At 52.3% G+C, this 15,828-nt stretch overlaps 6 protein-coding genes across 6 annotated transcripts; 4 read left to right on the top strand and 2 right to left on the bottom strand.

Annotated features, from left to right (window-relative positions):
- Nucleotides 1-217: 217 nt before the first annotated feature.
- On the bottom strand, nt 218-2,819 carry SETTUDRAFT_45714 (uncharacterized protein; the record flags this gene model as incomplete). The annotated part of the gene is made up of 3 exons (XM_008023746.1): nt 218-1,625; nt 1,697-2,297; nt 2,360-2,819. 3 exons carry the CDS (start codon nt 2,817-2,819, stop codon nt 218-220), a joined length of 2,469 nt encoding a protein of 822 aa, XP_008021937.1.
- Nucleotides 2,820-4,955: 2,136 nt separating this feature from the next.
- Nucleotides 4,956-5,432, top strand: SETTUDRAFT_103350 (uncharacterized protein; the record flags this gene model as incomplete). Its single annotated transcript, XM_008024173.1, has 1 exon — nt 4,956-5,432. A coding segment is annotated over one exon (477 nt), but the record flags the coding sequence as incomplete, so codon positions are not given.
- A 989-nt stretch (nt 5,433-6,421) lies between these two features.
- Nucleotides 6,422-7,675, top strand: SETTUDRAFT_25814 (uncharacterized protein; the record flags this gene model as incomplete). Its single annotated transcript, XM_008023668.1, has 1 exon — nt 6,422-7,675. One exon carries the CDS (start codon nt 6,422-6,424, stop codon nt 7,673-7,675), a length of 1,254 nt encoding a protein of 417 aa, XP_008021859.1.
- Nucleotides 7,676-7,859: 184 nt separating this feature from the next.
- Nucleotides 7,860-8,945, bottom strand: SETTUDRAFT_175559 (uncharacterized protein; the record flags this gene model as incomplete). The annotated part of the gene is made up of 2 exons (XM_008024172.1): nt 7,860-8,350; nt 8,407-8,945. 2 exons carry the CDS (start codon nt 8,943-8,945, stop codon nt 7,873-7,875), a joined length of 1,017 nt encoding a protein of 338 aa, XP_008022363.1. The 3' UTR covers nt 7,860-7,872.
- Nucleotides 8,946-11,736: 2,791 nt separating this feature from the next.
- SETTUDRAFT_167375 (uncharacterized protein) lies at nt 11,737-13,244 on the top strand. Its single transcript, XM_008024171.1, has one exon. The coding sequence runs from the start codon at nt 11,909-11,911 to the stop codon at nt 12,854-12,856; it is 948 nt and encodes a 315-aa protein (XP_008022362.1). The 5' UTR covers nt 11,737-11,908; the 3' UTR covers nt 12,857-13,244.
- A 727-nt stretch (nt 13,245-13,971) lies between these two features.
- SETTUDRAFT_159121 (uncharacterized protein) lies at nt 13,972-15,380 on the top strand (the record flags this gene model as incomplete). Its single annotated transcript, XM_008024170.1, has 3 exons — nt 13,972-14,451; nt 14,508-14,968; nt 15,038-15,380. 3 exons carry the CDS (start codon nt 13,972-13,974, stop codon nt 15,378-15,380), a joined length of 1,284 nt encoding a protein of 427 aa, XP_008022361.1.
- Nucleotides 15,381-15,828: the final 448 nt, after the last annotated feature.

Here is a 15,828-nt window from a genome sequence, read left to right as displayed (position 1 = left end):
GGAACATCGTGGTTATTTGTAGTAAATCTAACAGTGGACTTTGGAGATGGCAGTAACTCTCCAAGACAGGCTAGGTTTACTGGAAACAACCTTCCAGAGTCTCTCTAGACATAAAGTTCCAGTATTATCGCTTCATGGATACGACTAAATCAGAATCCTCCTCTCCCATCAGAATCGAGAGATGCGATAAAAGTTCTGGCGAAAACAGACTTCCTGACTAGAATGACAATTCCTCGCAAATTTTGCCATGTAGTCCAGACCGATACCGCTTTCTCACACCTGTACCTAAAAATGCAGCACGCTCGTGCACGTGTCTCATCATCTCGTCTTCCATAGTATCCGGAATGACAAATAACTCCTGACCATCCTCCTTGAAGGCTTTCACCTGGTCCAACATAGACTGTGTACACACTAAAACGACATCAGTCACCATTCCCATCAGGGTGGAGTTTTGCAAGGGATAAGGATTGCGAAAAAGGTCTCTGCCCACTCTAAGGTTCCCCAAGACCGACTCGAGGAAGCTACCTAGAGTTCCAGAAATGCATGCCTCATGAAGCTTCATCTCATTCTCGCCTCTTTCAAAGTATTTCTGGTATATATCTCGAAGCTGCATGCGTTGGCGTGCATCCTCGCAGTTCATGAATCCGTAGTCGTTTACAACGGCTCGGTGCGGATCTGCTGCGTTCATGCGTGTAAATCGTTTCAGCTCCCACACGCTCTGATGTCGCTTCTTTACAATATCCTTGAGGTCCTTGAAATTGCGCATTTGTGAGATCTGACCGGTGAGTGTATATTTTGAGAATAATTCCGCCATCTTGGACTCCGCCATAGCGGTCCAGAACTCATCGAGTGAGCAACGCGCGATAAGCAATTTGTATGCCCAAGCAAGTTGCTGTTCTGAGTTGCAGTTGGTGCGCGTGCAAAAGCCCAATGAGATCCAGTTGTCTTCATCCACATCTATCATGAATCCATTTTGGATCTGTGCATAGAAGACAAGCGCTCGTTGCTTTTCCAGAGGCTGAAGTTCGGTGATTGGTACCTTGTTTTCGTCAGGACTTAATAGCTTTCTCTTAGCAGCTTCAATGAGAGTGGACAGTTCCCCCTCCTTGGCTTTAGCCTCAAAACTCTCCACATTCTTAAGCCACTGCAAGTCAGGATCCTTGGTTTGCGAACATCGACATATAAGCATCTCTTTGAGCTTATTATTGTTTACCGCACTACGCAGCTCGTCCTCGTCAATTTCCCAGTGGACTACAAGCCGGCGGTAAAGATTGAAGAGCCTGCACCGATCATACCCAGATGTAAAAGACATAAAACCATACTTGTGCAAAACGTCGTCATCAGAGGGGAATTTGTTTGTATGACAAGCGAGCACCAAATCATCCGTGGCGTCAACTGGTCTTCCCAACCTGCAGGAAAACTTGTGTTGATGCCAATCGGAACGGTAGCAATCGATGGAACAATGGGCGGCACCTCCACACTTGTTACAAACAAAAGTAGGCTTGGAGGTGACCTTACAGAAAGCGCAGAATTTTGGACTTGTAGTTTCAGCTTTCTCGATGTCGCATTCTGATGTACTGTCGCTATCCTGTTCATGGAAAGGCTCAACTGATCTGTTGCCGTTACTAAGAGTCATAATAGTCCATGTTAGCCTCGAAAGCAAGAAAGGGCACATCGAAAAACAAAGACGACTTACTTGGCTTCCCTAGCGCGTTTTTGAGGCATGCTTAGCCACTCGCTCTCTCTTGAAAGAAGTCTAGGGTCTTCAATCACGCTATTGAAAAGCGTCACTGTTCTCTCATACGTAGGCGAAATAGGAACAGCCATCGCCGACTCCTTCTCTGCATCACGGTAAGGTACGTCGCGTTCTATCACCTCACCACGAAGAATGTCTCGTAAGCGCTGAATAGCCGACTGTAGTTTCTCTGCGGCCTCAGGATTCGTTTGTAGCGTGTGGGGAAATGTCCATTGCGAATAGCACTTCCCATGGTTTCCTCGGGTTTCGAAGAAGTTCACTTCCCGGAGCATGTGCCCACAAAGAAGGCACGTCTTCTTGCTTACCCCAAGATATGGGAAAACTTCCGAGCTGAGACCCCTACAGCCGACAAGGTAAGCCATGAGCATCATCTCGGCATGGATATGCTTGCGCTTCTTCACTTCTTCTTGGAACCTTTGTCCTAGCTTCGTAGTCACTGGAAACTCTTCCTTGGGCAACGACCATATTTTGACCATCCTTGGCGGAAAACTATCAAGCAAAGTACTTTGCAGTGCTTGAAGCGGGTCGTGCTCGAAACTGTCTACAAATGTAAAAGGTCAGCTTCACCGACAATACAGGTAGGATTTTGATAGTAATACCAACCATCAGCCGAGATTATCTCGAGGATTTCGACCAAGTATTTGAGAAGGTTGATATCTTTGTCAGACCAAGTTTTCCTCTCAGACGTTGAATTTCGAGCAGCCACAATGGTTGCTTCTGTCTCAGTATAAAGCAACGCTGTACTGGTGATCAATGAAGGGTCTTTCTTGTAGCAAAGTAGCTCGGCAAGGCGATCGAGAAAGTCTTTTTTAATTGCTGCGTCGCCATCCAAGGAGAGTGGAGCGAGGAGATTGGTGCATTCTGTCTCGCCGATCAAATTATCCACACTGTCTTCACTGCCATCCACGGTAAAAGAGAGAGGCGCCCTCTGTTGCTGCTTGACTTGACACCAGCCCGCGAGGGTAGTTATCTCTGACTCCAGATCAGAAGAGAAGCTCCATTCCAAGGTGTTGTGGGAGCTTGGTAACATTGGAAGCGCGGGAATGACAGTGATGCGTGCCATTGTGTTTCTGGTTTGCCTGATTAAGGATTTGACGTCAAAAGGGATGAATGCTGAGAAACAGGGCGCGATGGGTACGAGTGCTCATGATGATGATGTGTGTCGTACAAAGTAAAGCATGAAGATTACCCCGCATGCGACTTGTGATACAATGATTGGAGGATATCAACAACAGAATTACACCTGCCTCTATTTCCGCAATCAGCCTACTGCAGGACGAGAGACTTGGTATTGACATGGCCCTTTATGGAGCCCTCCAGTGTGGTTTGCGACTGCAAATAAATTAGGGTTGTGAACACGCGCCGAAATTATAGCAAGGCTTCAATAGGAGATCTATCATATGTGATATACGGAGTTTCAGCAGCAGCCACAGTAAGGGTAAAGATAGTTAGTGGTGGCGGTGATGACGGATGGCCCTGAAGTGAGGCTGGAGTAGTTACGAGTATCACGTGATGCATATGCGTTGAACGCCATCCATCCAAGCAGCACTGTCACTCACTTGACCTTTTACGCACGGTTGACTCAGGATATTCAGCTCGACACCACCTGCAGATCCAGCATTCAGTTGTGCATTAACAAGCGCGGGATGCAGCCGTCAAATAAGTCTATCGCTTAATTTTAGTTGGACGGTACTTGAGCAGGCGCAACAGCAGCGGCATTGTCCGCCAAGGAACGCCTATCGCATATACATAGCGGCATTATATTGGTTCCGAGTCAGGTGCCAGAGAAGATGATCCAGAAAATTCACCTGAGAATGCATGTCTCAACATTGAGCTTGCGACTCAACAGACCGGGATTGCATGTACAATTCTCAGCTGATATTCTGAATCGATCAATCATGTAGCCGAGCTGATGACTCGCGACTTCATGGAACCATAATGGACTTTTCATGACAGCTGTGCAAGCGATGAATTTGTAGAACACTATAAGAGTTGAAATGCAAGCAGGAGCGTATTCGGTTTACGCGTCCTAACTGCACGTGGCGTATATCATGACGAAGTGCTGCTTTCATGCATACTCAGTCGTCATCTTGTATGTTTTCTTTTCCGCAAGTACAGGCGCCACCACAAGCCCGAGCGACTTAAAAGCCGGCCCAAAGCTCCATGCATGGAAAATTGCGGATATGACGTGCGCCCATTATGATACCAATACTCTTGGGACGATGGGAGCGAAATAAGCAGGAGGGCTGGCTGAGAGTATGGCTGACGTCGTCATTGGAGTCTCACTAAGTGGGGCCCAGGGGCGTGCCGCAACATGGGTTCCCAACGGCAAGTGTTCTTCTCCCAACCTCTTCCGCATTTACAAAGGTTAAGCTGTTAAATTTCCACAACAGCAACCAGACTACCGGGCTAGACAACTGACCGTTCATCCTACTTCCAAGTCGCCCCATACCAGCGGCCACATTACCGGACGTAACCTCGCACAGCAACCGGACCCGCAACGCTTATCTCGTTCTTAGCTACAGCATCAAAACCTTTTCCTTCTTTTTGTTCGTACGCGAATATGTTCGGAGAGCGTTTCTCCAACCGGCTTAAAAAGATTGGAAAAGGGACTGGCAGATGCTTGCAGACAGCGGGCTGGCAACTCTGCAAATATGTTTTTTGGACAATCCTATCACCATGCTTTTGCTGCATCGTGCTGTTCCCGCACCGCCGAATTCCCAGACGAACACCAAGAGCACCATTTGAGGCGCCAAAGCCAATGCTGCCTTGCCCTCGCAGACGCGCTCTGACACTTCCATCGATAAACTTCCAACAGTCACAATGGACGTTTCATCAAGCGCAATCCCCCTTCCTGAGCAAATTGCCCTTGGAGATTAGAAGGATGATCTACGAAAAAGCCCTGGGCGAGGTACCAATACATATTTCGCTTGCCGAAGGCGAGCTGAGTGCACGGCGTTGCACAGTTGGACACTGCGCTTGCTATCTCCGGCCGCTTGCAGCTGAACAAAAACTTTGTATCGCACTTCCTTTGCTGAGGACATGTCGTCGCATGTAAGTCATATCCAACAATAGCGTTTTATCTAAAACATGGTCCGGCACAGAAATGGTATGAGAAGGCAGAAGCAGCGGGTGCAGAAGAGCCGAGAATGAGTTTGACTTACAATAGCGGTAGAGTACCATGGCTAATCGATGAACAACCAGCTACTCGGAGGCCATTGAATATCTGTACAACTCCAACGACTTTTTCATTTCCACGGATGTAGAAGACTATCCCACCACGGGGTACTTGCCCTACTTCATTCAGCCCCAGCGAATGACTCAGATTACAAATCTTCGCATCGACTGGGACCTAGACCGCCACCAGTTCTTCCAGGCAGCGCTCATGCCTTCACCGCACCGTGAGGAGTGGTATAGGACGTGGGATGTTCTACGTCGGATGGCCGGTCTCCGAAAGCTACACATACGACTATACTTCTTCCTAGATCTCTGGCAACAGTGCTACGCCGATTTCTGGAAACAAAACAGCGAGGAATTGCTCGAACCTGTCAAGGCGGTTACCGCACCAAAGGACTTTATCGTCGTTCTTCCGGATTGGCGGTGCTCGACTGACATTGATGTCGGCCAGTCCAACTGCATTTTTGAGTTGCCCGCAGCGAGCGACGATAGTTCTTGAAGCCATGATCTGAGCATACGGGCAAATTCTGCATTATTCAACTTTGGTATCAAGAGACGACAGGGTAGTAGCAGCAACAGCGGCGGCTGGCTCCAGAAGAGTCGGATTTTGAATACGGTATTCTTGCTGCTATTAACAACGATCATATAGATGAACCTGCGTCCTTGGACTTTGGACACTCCTGCATCTCCAGCACCTCGATGGCTTCAGAAATCTCTTCGGTGTATCAAAAGAAAACTTGGCGTCATGTCTCGCCGACTGACGCCGAGGCAACACGCGTGCATTCACCAAGAATACCCATGGATTTGGACGTAACTTGGACAAGAACATTGACCAAGATTATCCACTCAATCCGCAGTGTAGCGAGGAGGTGGCTGGTCTACATTCCTTTCTGAAGGATTTCGATCATATATGCCACGATCGATATGGTACTTGGGTGGTTGGGGATACCGGCATCATCAGCCAGCCAAGCCACACGCATCTGACAGCCGCCGAAAGGCCGACAATTCTCCCACAGGGCCGGAATCCAAGGCCAAAGACGCAGGAAACGGCCAAGACGGAATGCAAAGGATGACGCATATGGAGGAAAGCGTGCGCCCAAATCCCCGCTCGAATCCTTCCTGGCGCCTCGGTTGAATGCCCTCACGTATCTTATCGCAGGACGAAGAAACGTGAAGGCCGTCCATGTGCTTGGCGGCTTGGCACGCTAGCCCCGTCTCTGCATGGCTTTCCCCAATCATGGCCTTCTCCGCCCACGTCCCAATGACACCAAGAGCTGCGGGCCGGGATAGCTCCCCACGTGCAGTAGCTATGAAGCTCAGGTCGAATAGCTCCAGCCGCATGCCTCGTCGCCGTCGTGTATCTGTTGCTTCTGCCCAGCATGCAGATAAGAAGCAGCATGGCCGGCCGTTCCAATGCCTGCCCTGCAGGAACCCTTTCGTTTTTCCCGGTTCCCGGATCCCTTCTCTCTGGGTCGACAATCGCTCACCATGCGCTCTTTCGTTGCTACCTCCGTCTTTCTCGGCCTTGCGTCTGCTGCCGCCGTGCCCATAGTCGTGTCGCGCAGTGGACCGGGAAACCACAGCCATGTTCCTGAGAAAAAGTTCAATGTCCAAGTCGGGCCTCGGCCGTACTACCTGGTCGACGACATGGACGAGGGCCCGCTGAAGCAGAAGCTGGAAAGTTGCTCGGAACAGGAATTCAAGACGTCCGACTTTGTCTTTGCCCATCGCGGGGCGCCGCTGGAATTCCCAGAGCACACGCTGTCAAGCTACAAGGCTGCGCATCGCATGGGTGCCGGCGTCATCGAGTGCGACGTTGCCTTTACCAAGGACAAGCAGCTCGTGTGCCGCCACGCCCAGTGCGACTTGCACACGACGACCAACATCCTCAACACGACGCTCGCCGCAAAATGTACCACGCCTTTTTCCCCCGCCGCCAACGGCACCGCTGCGTCGGCAAAATGCTGCACCTCGGACATTACACTCGACGAGTTTCGCACTCTATGCGGCAAGATGGATGGCTTCAACCCCAACGCAACCACAGTCCAACAGTACATGGACGGAACACCGTACTTCCGCACAGATCTGTACGCCCAGCACTGCCCCAAGCTCATGACGGTCGACGACTACATTCCGCTGGTCGACAGCTGGGGTCTGCAGTTCACGCCGGAGCTCAAGACGCCAGAAGTGCCGATGCCGTTTGATGGCTACACACAGGAGCAGTACGCCCAGGATCTCGTTGACAAGTTCCGCGAGTACAAGATCGATCCCAGCCGTGTGTGGCTGCAGTCTTTCCTGCCGGACGACGTCTTCTACTGGATCGACAACGAGCCCGAGTTTGGCGTCCAGGCCGTGTACCTCGACGAGCGCGTCGATACGCCCGCTGGCTACGCCAATGCTACGGCTAGCATCCCGGGGCTGGCTGCCCGCGGCGTCAAGGTCATGGCGCCCGCCATGTTTGCGCTTACCAAGCTCGACGACAACGGCAAGATTGTGCCCTCCGAGTATGCCATTGCGTGCCAGGAACACGGCCTCGACATGGTTGCGTGGTCGTTTGAGCGCTCGGGCTGGCTGCAGATTGGTGGTGGCGGCTACTACTACCAGTATGTGGCCAATGTTACTAGCCACGACGGCGACATGTACAAGGTTCTGCATGTTCTGGCCCAGGACGTCAAGATCCGCGCCATGTTTACCGACTGGCCTGCTACCGTTACGTACTATGCCAATTGCTTTGGCTTGTAAGTGGGTTGTGTGTGTAAAATAAAGAGGGATAATGTGACAGTGATGTAGATAGTAGATAACACTGTTGAATGACATGATTGATGAACCATAAACTCTCCATTATGCTGTGAGCATTTGTTAGTTTGAAATTGGACCACAGTGCTAGGAAATGCTGCTTAGATGGAGTACGTGCCATTAAATTTGGAACATGGACATGTTTATTCTTCATCTTCTGTCTCGATATCCCCATCTTCGGGCCTCTTAAGCACCACAGGACTGCCACGCATATCCCAGTCCACGCCACAGCTCTGATACGGCATTACGACCACGGCGTCCCTCGGTCTGGTGACGCCCCTCACACTCTCGAGCAATATATCCTCTAGCTCGAGCCAGTTCCGCTCCCACAGCTGCTGCGGACTCGGATCAACCAGCACAACGTACAGTTCTCGTAGCCCCTGCATGCCCGCCATGATGCCCCACGCGCGCTCCCAATTCCCCGTGTCTTCACGGTATGCGACGCGGTTGGAGGGGCCGCGGCGCAAGTACGGCAGCGCGCGGATGGCCCAGCGCAGACGCAGCACGCGGATGACGTTGAGGTGGAGCTGCGGGACAGACGACGGCAGATAGAGGAGATGCGTGATATGTAAGAGGGAAAACGCATGCGCGCGATAGAGATACGGCAGGGCTTCTGCATACCTTTTCAGAGAACTCGTTAGTCCCATTCAGAAAGACATGTACGGATAGTTGCCTACATTCTCCTGCATGTGCGGGCGAGACTGACGCCCCCGCCATCAAGGCGTCGTGCATCTTTTCTCCCGCCAACAAGGACCCGGCACGCGCATTGCTTGCTGTTGTTCGTAGCACCACTGCTACTATTAGGATTATGATTACTATTTCCATTGTGTTCCTCGTCCTCGCGGCCCTCGTCGCAGATGCAATGTCCAAATCGGCGCTTCGTGCTCAGCGTCAAGTGCAGCACCTCCCCACCCATGACATACTCGTACACCATGTGCCGCAGCTCGAGCGGCAGGCGAGCGAAGAACAGCGCCTGGTTCTGTGCACGCGTGCGCGCATCAATGCGTACATTGGGTTCAGCGGCCGACGATGGTTTCAGCGAGGATTTGCGGGGGCGCAGAATGGCAGTGTCGGGCGCGGAGGACCGGAGCGAGAACGGGATGCGCGGCTTGGGTTTTGACGGCGAGGCTGACGAGGATGGCTCGGAAGAATCAATGTCGTGTGGGCTCCAGCGTATGCCTGGGAGGCGGACGAGAAGCGAGGCCTTGAGCTTCATTGTGGTGGTGGTGGTGGGGGTACCAGTGGCAGTGGCAGTGTAACGAGGTGGTGTTTGAGGGAAACCGGGACATCAGCTGCTGGCATGCCATGGCATGAGCTGTTGCGTCAGCCCAGACGGGCGTGAGCAGAGGAATGCCGCAGCCCTGGCGTTTTGGTTGGTGATGGGTGGATGGGAGCGGATTTCCGGGTAGGCGGGGCTGGGTTGGCCGCGTTGCTTGTTTGGAACAAGCTCCGCCTGGCAAGTGTGGGGGTGGAGCTTGGATGGGAAGAGGGGCGGTTGTGTAACTCGTCTATGTGTAGGGTTGTGGCAGAGACGAGTTTCTTGCAATGAGGCATGTGTAGAGACTGGCGGAAGAAAGAGAACTGCGAGTTTGGCTCGTCTTTGTGTCGGGAGGAATATCTGTGTGGTGGAGGTCGACCCCACGCCGCGGTCGCGAGATATGCCATGTCTCGCATTCTGCCGCCCATTTGGGTATCGCGTTGTTGACTTGCATTTGTGAGATAGGTGCTTGGTCTACTACCTTGATAGTCATCCGGACGTGTGTGCGAACATAGAATTTTCTGTTAGTGGTACCTTATTTAATTATAGATTAATACTCGCTAATTCATCTTCGTATAGAAAGCCCTCACTGGGTACTAGTATTTACGTTGTGATGAAGGAGGATAATCTGCAATATCATGTCACCCCACCAGGCTAAACACGTCCCTGAACCTTGCAGCATCGTTCTTCTCCCTCATTGGCTATTACGCCCTGCTTATAGCATATTCTGTACCCAGAGAAGCCAGTACTATGACCCCCTCCAGCAGAATCAAAATGGCACACGTGTTCTTCCCTGATAACTCATCCTCCATCAGAAGCCACCTGGAATGCTTTATCGCGCACTTTCTACTCCTGCGTCTACATCGTGTCCCAGTTGCATGAAATGCTGCGTACTGAATACCCAATACTATGCAAGTAGGTTTCCTACAATCATGCGCCGAAAGCTGCTCTCTGAAGCTGTTTCCCACACAAACAAGCCTATGTTGTAGCAAAGTATCTTGATATAACAGTTTACCAGACCTGTCTCCAATACCATGTATTGATTTGTGTTCTAATTTACTTTGGTCCTCTATTTATACCCTATAGCATGTTTTCGCTGATCAAAATGTATTTTAGTCTTAAACACCAGAAAGAGCTCGTTATCAATATGTGTCCCACAAGAGCTAGCACGTTTTTAATCCTAGAGGGAAAACTGTTGTCTTCGTACTATGAGGATAAGACGGCTTAATCATGGTAAAGCGCCAATAATTTCACTTCGACCGGAATCATCGTACAACAATCGTTCTGATGACACGCCGTTCAAACTTGTACCTTACAGGCTCTGCCGTGGATCATGCGGCCTTATACTCACTGGTCTTAACCATGTATAAGATATCAAACTATTCCCTTTTTCCTGCTCATTATTCGTTCCTTCTCTACTCCAAAAACATCCCCTTGTACATACCGCCTTAGTCTCTTCCGAAAATGGTGATGACATGACTAGACATGCCTGACGGATTTATATGGCGGGTAATGTGTCTCTAATGCCGGGGGCACTTCCCAGCCCAGTGTAAGTCGATTCAACGCGTTTTTGTATTGGAGCAAAATGCTGATCATATGCAGTATTACGTATGCGTAGAAAACGGCCACGGGTGCACTTTGAGTGTCATGTCTGATTAGCACACGTCATACGCCTCCTGCACCTAAACCACTTGTACCGGGAAAACAAGCTTGGCAATAATCAACGACGCGTTTTGTCAATGAATCCTGTACCTGCGCTCAACAACAGTGTGTTTCGTGAGAGAGTATGCGAATACGCTAGTAATATAGTCTAAACTTGGCCATCTCCATAAGTGCATTTATTACACAAATATCAGCAAATCGGATTGCTCGGTCACGCAGCAGCATGTAAGACGGAGCTTGAACCTGCTAGGGCCTTGGAAAGCAGATCGAAATCTCAGGTAGCACACGTCACCTTGAGCAATTCAAGATATAAAAAACATCATGTACTCTTGAATAGTTTGACCAGATCAATAACATGAATTCGCATGGATGGTTGTCCAGTTGCCTGTGGCGGTGCGGTCCTAACGGCGTTAACGGTTGCGACGGGCCGACGCCACACAGCACCGCCACAGGGTTCCAAGAATCGAGCGCGTCTGGCTGCCGCGCGCAGATGATGGTGTCATAGACTCTGGACGGCCCTGCAATTGAAGCCCAAACCGCTACCGTTGTTTTCTTTTCGGGCCAGGGATAGCACGATGAGGAAACGCTATCGCGCGTGTGAAGAGTGCCACCGCCTCAAGATCAAATGCGACGTAACCACGTCCCCAAGCCCTGGCGTCTGCGAGCGGTGCCATCGCAACAACCTCGAGTGCGTGCCGGCCGCGCCACGCCTCCAACGCGACCGCATCAGCGAGCTCGAGGCTCAGATCGAAGAACTCAAGAATGCGCTGCAGGCCCAGTCTAATCAGAACAAGACGTGCACTCCGCCGACGAGCTGCTCGCCCGGTAGCCTGTCGACGCTAAGTCGATCGCCAGCCAGCCAGCTTGACAGCCCCCCCGACGCCATCCTGTCCTTCCTGGACGCCCGCATCCCGCCCTTCAAGCAGCAGCAGCTGATCCACCACTATGCGCTCCAGGCAGAGACCGCCTGGCCCGCCATCCGCGTTGTCGGGGACCTCGACTACTACCGCGCCAAATCCCCCCTTCTCCTGCTGGCGCTGCTCGTGTTTCCCCTCACCCAAGAAGCCCTGGGGGTGGACGCCGAGGTGCACGATGAGCTCGTCCGCGAAGGCATGCGCCTGCTTGGCGACGAGGTCATTGGCAGAGGGCAGAGATCGCTAGAAGTGGTGCAGGCACTGCTTTTCCCCAGCTTCTGGACAAAGAGTACGCACACGGGGCGGCAAGGGAGCTGCTATCAGATTCTGCAACTAGCCTCCGACATGGCCATCGACCTGGGCATCGCAGGGGGCTCTCTGCAGCCCACGCCCCCGGCCTTCTTTTGCCGACACCAGGACACGGCATCACTCGAGGCGCGGCGGACCTGGCTAGCCTGCTATGTGGCCACGACGGCCGCGTCTCTGACGACGCGCAGGCCCAGCCCCGTGCCGTGGGACTCGTATCTGGACGAATGCGTTGCCTACCTCGAGAGCAACGGGGACGCGGCCGACGTGCTCTTTGGCCAAATTGTGCGCATCACCCGGCTGGACCATGAAATCGCCAACCAGCTGTGTCTCTGCCAGATTGCCACGTTTGTCGATGGCAACGACTACAACGTCTACGCTGTCATTGAGAACCTCAAGCTCAAGCTCGACGCATGGGCAGCCCAGGTCCCGGCCAGCCTGGCGTCGTGCCAGACGCTCAGGGTATGGTGGCACGTGGCCATGGTGCACCTGTACGAACTTGTACTGCACACGCCCACCAATAAGGCGTCGTTTGCCGCGCCATATATCCCCGGGCGCATCCCAGTCAAGGACTACCCAAAGCCCGCTGTCATCATCTCGCCGCTCAAGGAAACCCTCCACAGTCTGGTGCAAAACTGCCATGGGGTCATTGGAACGGTTGCCGACATGGATCCTGCCATTGTCGTTGGCCTGCCCTCGTTTTGCTTTTCCCCAACCGTCCTGCATGCTCTTTTCGTCCTGGTCACCACTCTGGTGGCTGCCAACGACCCGGAAAACACGTACGGCCAGTGTTTACCCAAGGACTGCTTCCGCATCGACGAGTGCGGCGAGAAGCTGCGCAACCTGGTGGCATACATGAAGGTGCTGGATCCGACGCTGAGCTGCTACACAACGCGCCTGTTTGATGCGACGGGGTGGCTGGAGGAGTGGTACAACGACTACAAGGCGATTTTGCAAAGATACGAGGCGAGCCTAGCGATTCCATAGTCGCCCATAACGCGACTTTATATCATGGCGTTGTCCATCACGGTGGTTTTTCGCCGACGCTGATCTGATTGGTGGGCCGGATGTGGGTCTGCATAGCGTGCCGTTGGGAACTAGGCCGGCGCGGCGAAAATCAGCCGTCTGCCTCACTGCCAAGTTCCCGTACGTCACCCACACTGAAACGCTTACATTCTGGGATTCGATGTGCCTGGAGACTCGAAGACGAGGTCACAAACCTCAGGGGATGCAGGTGTAAGATGGGCTGTAAGATGGGTTGGAACATAATGTCAAAGAGAGGTACAGATGCTGGATGAGGTTACGCTCTGGGAATGAGCAGAAAAGTCCAAGTACACAGTAACAGCAACAGCGCGGCATATATTGCTATATCCACTTAGCTGCTAGTTTTGATATATATATTAAATCAATGCAGACTGGACTCAAGGAAGAGCAGTGTGCTGATGAACATCGACTTCACCTGCTCGATCGCCTCGTCACAACACAACAGCCTCAAGATCAGACAAGCGTACTGCCACATGACAACGTGTATGCATGCATACCCGAGAGCATGGCATCCGCTAATCCAGCCACCTTGTCGTGGGGAGTTTTCGCCGTGACTAGACCCCCGGCAGATTCTCGCCGGTGCACGATGCATGCGGGTGGAGGCCTCGGCAAGCGCCGCCCACTTATCTGCCGCCTTGTATACGACCACGGGCGCAGGTGCAGAGCTAGGTACACAATCGTCTTCGCGAGAAGCATTGCAGCCTCAACTCTGCATCGAGGATCACCAACTTCCACAACTAGCTATGGGCCTTGCAGCAACCAGACTGCTGCGCCTCATCCTGCACACTCGGGTAGCAACATCTGCGTCTTGGCTACAGAGTCGAAGATGTCATGGTGTCAGCACCAGGCAATGCTTGAGCCGGCCCAAGTACAGTACAGTATGTTGCTGTTGCGTTGATGTATGCTAGGAGAGAAGTGTATAAAGGAGGATGAGAATCGTCGACAACAAGTCTGTATAGCATCATCAACACCAAGTCTTCTCCTCTCCCCACTACTCCTACGAGCCATCGCTGTTTCTCCACATCTTCCCGCTGCAACTACCCCGTATTCTTCTAGCCATGCGTCCATTCCAGCTGTGGGCCTGTGCCCTAATGGCCGGCACCAGTCTTACTCAAGGCGATCTCGGCGCATTGCTTAGTTCTCAGGCCGACCTCAGTACACTGCTTGAGCTTGTAGGCCTCATCGACGGTCTCGCAGACACCCTCTCTGCCGCCTCCAACATCACCATATTCGCGCCTACTAACGAGGCCTTTGCCGCAGTGCCCCGCGACATCCCCGAGGGCGAGGCAATCGAGTACAAAAACGACACTGCGGCCATTGGTGCACTGCTCGCCAACCACGTCTTCAAGGGCGTGTATCCCGCTGAAGTCATTACCGATATTCCGACCTTTGCACAGACGCTGCTGAACGGCTCCTATGTCAATGCCATCCAGCCATTTTCCGACTTCACCGGCGGCGCCTACAATGGGCTTGTCAAGAACGGCGACGACGTGTGCGTTTTATCTGGCGAGCAGACCATTTCCAACGTCATTCAAGCAGCAAGTCTCCATTCACAACCCATAATTACTAACACACAACTAACCCATGTGTCCAGGACATCAAGCTCGGCGACGGCATCACCATCCACAAGATCGACACGGTGCTCTCGTTTGGCGCCCCCTTCCAGCTCTTCACGTACCGCGCAGGCTACACGGCCATGAACGGCGCGCTCGAAGCGGCCAAACTCGCCATTGACTTTGGTCTCAGCGGGCCCAACCAGGTCGGCCTCAACATCTCCGACTTTACCATTTTCGTGCCTACAAACGCCGCCTTTGAAGCCATTGGCTCGGTGCTCGAGTCGGCGGACCAACAGACGCTCCAGACAGTCCTTCAACACCACATCATCCCCGATAACGTGATTTTCTCGCCCAGCCTGGGAAATGTGACGGTTAAGAGCATGGCAGGTGCCGATCTGGTATTTACCGTGTTGGACGACGGCTCCGCGTTTGTCAACGGCGCGAAGATTGTGTTTGTGAATACCATTCTGTACAATGGTGTTGCGCACGTGATTGACGGGTTAGTCCTCCCCCTCTCCCCCTTAGAGAGCTGTGTGCAATGCTAACATAACCACCCCCCAACTCTCAGTGTTCTGAACCCACTTGCCCCCTTTGACCGGGCTTCGCTCGAGCCCGACGTCCCGGCATCCCAGCGTGTGGCTTTCCCCAGTGCAACGGCTGTATCTGAACTCCCGTTTCCGAGTAACTCGCTGGCTTTTGTGGGGGACCTCATGACGTATACGACTACGCCTGAGTTGCTGAAGACGCTGATGCCGTTGGCGACGCCGACGCCTGCGAGCGCTACTGCTACGACTACTACCTCGTCGGGTTCGCCCATGGCAACGTATACGGGTGCTGCGGCGGGAGGATTGCTGCACGGTGCGGGTTTGGCTGCTGCGGGTGCGATGGGTCTGGCTGCGGTGCTTGTTTAGAAGGATCACGTGGATAGGGAGTGAAGTGAAGGATGAACGGCATAGAGTGGATGTTGCATTTATTTACTATTTCCCTTATCCCCCTTGCTTTTGATCACAGTAATATAGTCATGCGTAATCTAGTACATCAAGTATTTCACAATGCACAATCGTGCGACTACAAATCTAAGCTTGCCTTTATTCTGGCGTCGTGATTGTATAAATAACACCCAGGCCCCAAATCAAAATACAATTTCAAAGAAACAGTGGACAAATTATATCTGCCAACGTCTAGTAAAAACATCAAAAAAAACAATCCAAGCATATCTAAAATACGCAGTGTAATCCCCATTCCAATAACACTGGCGGAGGCGGGCAGCGGTTACACGCGGCTAAACTAGACACATTACGGAGGTGCCTCACAAAAGTTTTGTCCTGCCAAGAATAATTTAGCCGAAATCTGGCCGCT

Source organism: Exserohilum turcica (assembly GCF_000359705.1).
Source record: "Exserohilum turcica Et28A unplaced genomic scaffold SETTUscaffold_11, whole genome shotgun sequence".
Taxonomy (NCBI): domain Eukaryota; kingdom Fungi; phylum Ascomycota; class Dothideomycetes; order Pleosporales; family Pleosporaceae; genus Exserohilum; species Exserohilum turcicum.
Note: the sequence above shows the minus strand (reverse complement) of the source record. Positions and strands in the feature narration are given on the sequence as shown.

What these genes read in the sequence shown, in the direction of transcription:
- SETTUDRAFT_167375 (XM_008024171.1), top strand. Translation starts at nt 11,909, where the DNA reads ATGGCCATCGACCTGGGCATCGCAGGGGGCTCTCTGCAGCCCACGCCC.